Source organism: Mandrillus leucophaeus, unplaced genomic scaffold (genome assembly GCF_000951045.1).
Source record: "Mandrillus leucophaeus isolate KB7577 unplaced genomic scaffold, Mleu.le_1.0 Scaffold188, whole genome shotgun sequence".
Lineage (NCBI taxonomy): Eukaryota > Metazoa > Chordata > Mammalia > Primates > Cercopithecidae > Mandrillus > Mandrillus leucophaeus.
Window position 1 is genome coordinate 1,376,395 of NW_012101898.1, and position 6,242 is coordinate 1,382,636.

The 6,242-nt window shown below is 44.9% G+C and overlaps 1 protein-coding gene across 1 annotated transcript in view; it reads right to left on the bottom strand.

The window, feature by feature from the left end:
- Positions 1-6,242, bottom strand: part of SEMA5A (sema domain, seven thrombospondin repeats (type 1 and type 1-like), transmembrane domain (TM) and short cytoplasmic domain, (semaphorin) 5A) — a 372,837-nt gene that overhangs the window by 130,936 nt on the left and 235,659 nt on the right. Inside the window, exon 11 of the mRNA XM_011978059.1 lies at positions 4,849-5,056. Within this exon, the coding sequence (XP_011833449.1) occupies positions 4,849-5,056 (208 nt within the window). The remainder of the gene's footprint in view (positions 1-4,848; positions 5,057-6,242) is intronic.

Genomic DNA, 6,242 nt, shown 5'->3' on the forward strand with positions numbered 1-6,242 from the left:
CTATAAAGACGCATGCACACATATGTTTACTGCAGCACTATTCACAATAGCAAAGACTTGGAACCAACCCAAATGTCCATCAGTGATAGACTGGATTAAGAAAATGTGACATATATTCACCACGGAATACTATGCAGCCATAAAAAAGGATGAGTTCATGTCCTTTGTAGGGACAAGGATGAAGCTGGAAACCATCATTCTCAGCAAACTATTGCAAGAACAGAAAACCAAACACCACATGTTCTCACTCATACATGGGAATTGAACAATGAGAACACTTGGGACACAGGAAGGGGAACATCACACACCAGGGCCTGTCGTGGGGTGCTGGGAGGGGGGAGGGATAGCATTAGGAGATATACCTAATGTAAATGATGAGTTAATGGGTGCAGCACACCAACATGGCACAGGTATACATATGTAACAAAACTGCATGTTGTGCACATGTACCCTAGAACTTGAAGTACAATAAATAATAATAATAATAAAAGATATGTCAAAAAAAATGACCACATGATGCTATTGGACCATGAGCCAGGTGCATGGCCTGGCCCACAGGATGAGGTCAGCTTTCCTGTTTTCCTCTGCTACACATTGTACTCATATCTGGGCTTACCCAGATTCCTGAATTCCTCAGAAATTAGTGAATGTGAACTCACTTTATGCAACTTATACACAGATGTGGTCCATAAGGCCTAAAACGAAAAAGGATACGCATGAATAGTGCGGTTTCTCTTGCACTCTACATCCCCAGAGATCACCACCAATTCCAATGAGTTAGCTTTATCTTTTGCATGATTTTCTCAGTCTATCTATTAAATGGCTGTGCTAAACAATGCTAACATCAAAACACAATTTTTGGCTCATCTTTGAGATCAAACTTGACTGAAATATAATTTTGAAATATCCACCTTTTAAAATAACTTTCCAAGGGAACAATGCTGTGTTCCAATCAGTCACAACACATGTGTGTAGTCAGTACAGGGAGGTGCTTGTCACCACTCCCAATCCCCCACGTCTGAGGTCGCATGATCTCCTTAAGAACAACTAGAGAATGGAGACTCAGCTTAGAAAGTTTTGGAAAAACAGAGTATAAAACCTCCTTCGTGTTTGCTTGATCCAGTCTGACAGCAAGCAGAATGAGGAAGAGGCTAATGGGAAGAAGGGGTAAGCATCTCTCAGGAGACCTGGCTTCTGCCTGTCTGGGTACTGACCAGCTCTCCCTCTCAGTTGCACACATGAAGAATGCAATCCAGCAGCTCCTTCAGCCGAAATCTGACCACTGAATGGGTGGTCCTCATTGTACTAGGGGCAGCAGAAAGAACCAGTAATACAGCATAGGCCTGGGACAGTCTCGGCTCTGACCCAGGTCTCATGTTGCAGTAGCTATGAGACTTTGAGCCGGACACCAAAAATCTGAGCTGCCATTTCCTCATCTGAACAATGGATATGGTATGCTACTTTACGTCCAGGATCGACATAATCATTCTGCAAAATTCTCATAAAATCTAGCATATTGTCAGACATGTAAAAGAAATTTGTGAAATTGTATCAGTTATCATTTATACACATTTTAATAAATGTTATTGTGCATTGTCTTTGGAAAAAAGACTCAAGAAAATTAAACATGTAAATATGATTTTGAAGGAGACAGGTAATTTAGATAAGCAGTTTCCCTTTTTAAATACTTCTAGATTCATTTATAGGACTGGTTTTCCAATAATAAATGGCATCACTGAGATTCTATGATGGAAAGTATATTGGAAAAGAAATTAGTATCCAACTGTTACCCAATTGTTTTCCTATTCCTATTTAGTGTACTTCTTTAAGCATCTTTCCGAAAGATTAAAATTGCTTTTGTCAAAAAAAACCCATAATTGTTCCTTATAATTTACAAAAAAAGTTTATGCAGTTTTTATTTTTTTAAAAAAGATTCTTTTCTCCGTGGAATGTTAACTAGGGAGGGTTTCCTATCTTTCTACAGGAGTAGGATAGTAGAGAAACACATTGGAAATATTCAGAGAAATGCTTGGGTTGAAATCTTTAGTTTTCTTTTCTCGAATAAAATACTAAAGGGCCAGGCACAAACTAACCCCCTCTGAGGACGGGCACACAGAAGACCACAGTCCATCAGTTGAAAATGAAGTTACAATCTCTTGTTGCTTTTCTCAGAGTAAACAGCAGGGTGATTAAGCTCCAGCTATAAATGCCAAGCTCTTTCCCTCAGGAGCCCAATGAAGACACACCAGTGGCATCATTCTCCTTGAAAGAAAAGAGGGAACAGTGAACTCCTCCCCAGGCCTCTGCGCCTGGAGCACCAGCTCCTGTGGATCCACAAGTGGGCTGGCAGTTCAGGTGCATGAGAGATGCCAGGGACACCGTGCCTCTCATCGCTAATCTGATGCAGAACTTAGTTCCTAAGCTGCATATACAAGAGGCTGAGCGATTGTGACCCAGACTCAAGGAAGCAGAACAACCTATAAAAGATGAATTGCCTCATGCTCTGTAAGCCATGCACCCCCATTCTGGCACCAGAATCACCCTGCAGACAGCACAGGCCTGCGGCTTCCTGCGGGTTATCCTGTGTCACCCTCCATAAAGGTCATCCTTCACTGGGCTGGAGTTGAAAGACGGGTGTCCTTCCAGATACACTCCAGCTATGACATCCTGTTGGCCAGACCCCAACCCTGTTACCCACTGAACCAACAGCAACCAGGGAAGAATATTTTCTTCCCTAGGCTAGTTCTGTAGGGAACACATACCAGAATACATTTCAAGCAGCCACTGGTTAAATTTACGAAGTAGGCATATATAACAATGGCAGTTAATAAATATCACTAGCTCTTACTAAGGCTCACAATATCATTACGATTAGCTGGGAGGTTCCTCAGATTATTCCTCAACTCTCTGTCTCATTTCAAAGCAGACATTATATTATAGATTTTATTTTCTAGAATCATCTTGAAAGGCATATTGTTGTGATTACACATAAACTTCCTTCCACCTAAGAATACTCACTTTGCAGAGTACTTTAAATTTTATACTCTCTATATTATCCTATTTGATTCTATAGCAATTCACACATGTTGGATGAGAAAGTGAATTCTCAAATACTTTTGTGACCTGGGTCAAGAAATAGCAACAACAGGGCTGGGCTCAGTGGCGCACGCCTGTGATCTCAGCACTTTTGGAGGCAGAGGCGGGCAGATCACTCGAGGTCAGGAATTTGAGACCAGCCTGACCAACATGGCAAAACTCTGTCTCTACTAAAACTACAAAAATTAGCCAGGCATGGTGGCACATGTAATTCCAGCTACTCAGGAGACTGACTCAAGAGAATGACTTGAACCCAGGAGGTGCAGGTTGCACTAAGCTGAGATCACACCACTGCACTCCAGCCTGGGTAACAGAGCAAGACTCCATTTCAAAAAAAAAAAAAAGCAACAACAGGTCTTTACCATGAATCCTAGCTTCTAAGTGCCAAAGCCAGTGTCATTAGGCACCCTGTTTTGAGAGAGAGTGGCCCATGTAGGATAGGTGTTTGTGAGTGATATATCAAAAAGGACTATTTCTACTCCAAATCTGCAATTTCACCCCACTTTAGGGGGTGGAATTAAACAAGATGCCTAAGAACATTTAAGATTCTGATTTCCCCAAGGGTGATCTTTTGTCAGGGGTCAGGGTGTATATACAATTTCCCGGAGTAAAGTGCTGGTCAAATGTGTGATGTATACAGTACTTTTTCATTTCCTAAGCACCTGGGCCAACATGTTTCCAAATTAAACTTTAAACACAACCGTAGTCGATCGTGGATGTCCCATGGAAGAGAAGACTGGCCTGAGGGTGAAGGAAGATGCAATGACACTTGGGTTTCCCTGTGGCTGGGAGACCTCCCTCCCTACCCTCTCTGCAGGCTCAGGAGAGAAGCAGCACTCCAGGGGAGCGGATGTCAAAGATAGTGGCGGTGGGGGGGTGTCCCAGAAAGTGGGGGCCACCGCAGCACCATCAACCACTCCTTCTCAAGGGGTTATCAGCATAAGAGCTGTGGTCGAGAAGGACATATACCTTAGAATATTTTTTGTTCTTTCTATATTCAAATAAAATACAAGCTTGAGGCCAGGTGTGGTGGCTCAAGGCTGTAATCCCAGGACTTTGGGAGGCTGAGATGGGCAGATCACTTGAAGTCAGGAGTTCAAGACCAGCCTGGCCAATATGGTGAAACCCTGTCTCTACTAAAAATATCAAAATTAGCCAGGCATAATGGCACACATCTGTATTCTCAGCTACTCGGGAGGCTGAGGCATGAGAAGCACTCACAGCCAGAGGTTGCAATGAGCTGAGATCTCACCACTGTACTCCAGCCTGGGCGACAGAGTGAGACTTCATCTCTCTCTCTCGCTCGCTCGCTCTCTCTCTCTATATATATATTATATACACACACACACATATATATACACACACACATACACCCACACACACATATACACATACATATACATACACACACATACACATACATATATATGCTTGTGCCAGATTAACAGATTAATACAGTCACCAAATATCAGTATTATCACTGAGTGTTCTAAGGCACTGAATGATTTATTTTAACCTTGACAACCGCTTACAGGTATTATAACGTGGCTTCTCCTCTGAGGAGAATTGGTGGGTTATTCTCATCACGGTGAATCTATTTTCATGAAAGCTCTGCATCCTAGCGCACAGGACTCTCAGAGGCATGAAGGGCGGCTCAGGCCATTCAACTTCAGGGCACCTGAAGTCTCCCCAGCTCTCCCTGGGTGGGCCCTTCACACACACTAGTGCATCCCGGCCCCGGAGATGCCCTACCTGCGTGTGCGGTAGAACTGGCACCTCTTCAGGGGGATCTTGACCACGTGCTCCCGCAGGCCCACGAACAGGACGCTCTGGCTGTGCAGGATCTGCAGGCTCCTGATGGGCTCCCTCCGCCTCTCAGGGAAGAGCTCAATCTCTTCCAGCAAACAGCTGCTTGCGGTCTGATTCAGGGGCGCCCGCACTTTCTTAATGGTTCCGTAATCTGTGAAGGCCACAGGATGAGAAGGAAACAAGGTCAGCGGGTCTCACAAACCAATCCCTGGTTAAACGGAGTGTGCTGTGTACGCAGCCATGGATGTCCAGCCAGGAAAGCCATCTAAGCATCCTTCAAAAACAGTACACCTGGGCCCCACTGCAGACCAGTTAGGTCAGCTGCACTGGATGTGGGGCCCAGGCAGCAGTATCTTTTAAAATGAGGCTCTCATGCAGCAAGAGACGAGGACTAATCATCTCCAATTGGACCCTTCCAGTTCCAAGTCTAGGGATGGAGAGCTCAAAGTAGCAAGCTTTGTGCCGTTCCATGGAGAACGCCAAGGGAGAGAGACCCTCAAGGAATGATCTTGGATTCTTAGTGTCAGAGGTGCTGACTTTGGTGCCCAGCAGGGCAAGGAAAACACAATGTGATGGGCAGCTTCAAACAACCAGGACGACAATGATGCCCCCTCCTCCTTCCTGCCCAGAGAAGTACACCGTCCTCCATCTCCCTCCCTCCTCTGTCTACTTTAGTTCCTCCTTTCCTTCTAGTACCTGCTCTTTGGGATGATTTTCTTGGGCTCAACTCCTCTCAACCTTCTTTCCTGTGCTTCTGAACATCTATTTCTGGCCTGATCTAAGCCCTCCCCGCTCCAAGATTTCTGCTCCCTGGGTGTTTCTGTGCACGCATTTATCTGCTTGACTGCTAACACTGCTGGAGGGTGAGCGACCCCCGAACCATGCAGCCTTCCCAGCTATGAGGGGCACGGAGCAGGGTCTTCTCAGCATGCCAGTGGGAGGGCGGTGGGGACAGCATGGCTAGCACCCGTGTGTAGGGGGCACACACAGTTGAAACAAACATTGCTCTCCCAGGTACCCTGGGCTGCACCCCCCAACCCCTTGCTGACACCCTGCAAATCCCAGGCATGAAATCCAGCCTTCTGGAAGCCCCTCAGAGATCCACTCAAGTACCTGGAATCATCCTGAAGGCCCTGACTGAATAACATCTTCCATGATCCTGAGTTTCAAAACATCATGAATCTTATTTAGCAAACACAGAAAACGAGTTTAAGAAGTTATTCTAAACCCAGAAGTAGTCAAGAATATTGGACTTCAAGGCTTCCTATCAAGCAATTAATTGCAAAAGACCTTGGATAAAATACTTTACATTTTTCTCTATGAAAGTCTTAGAGATG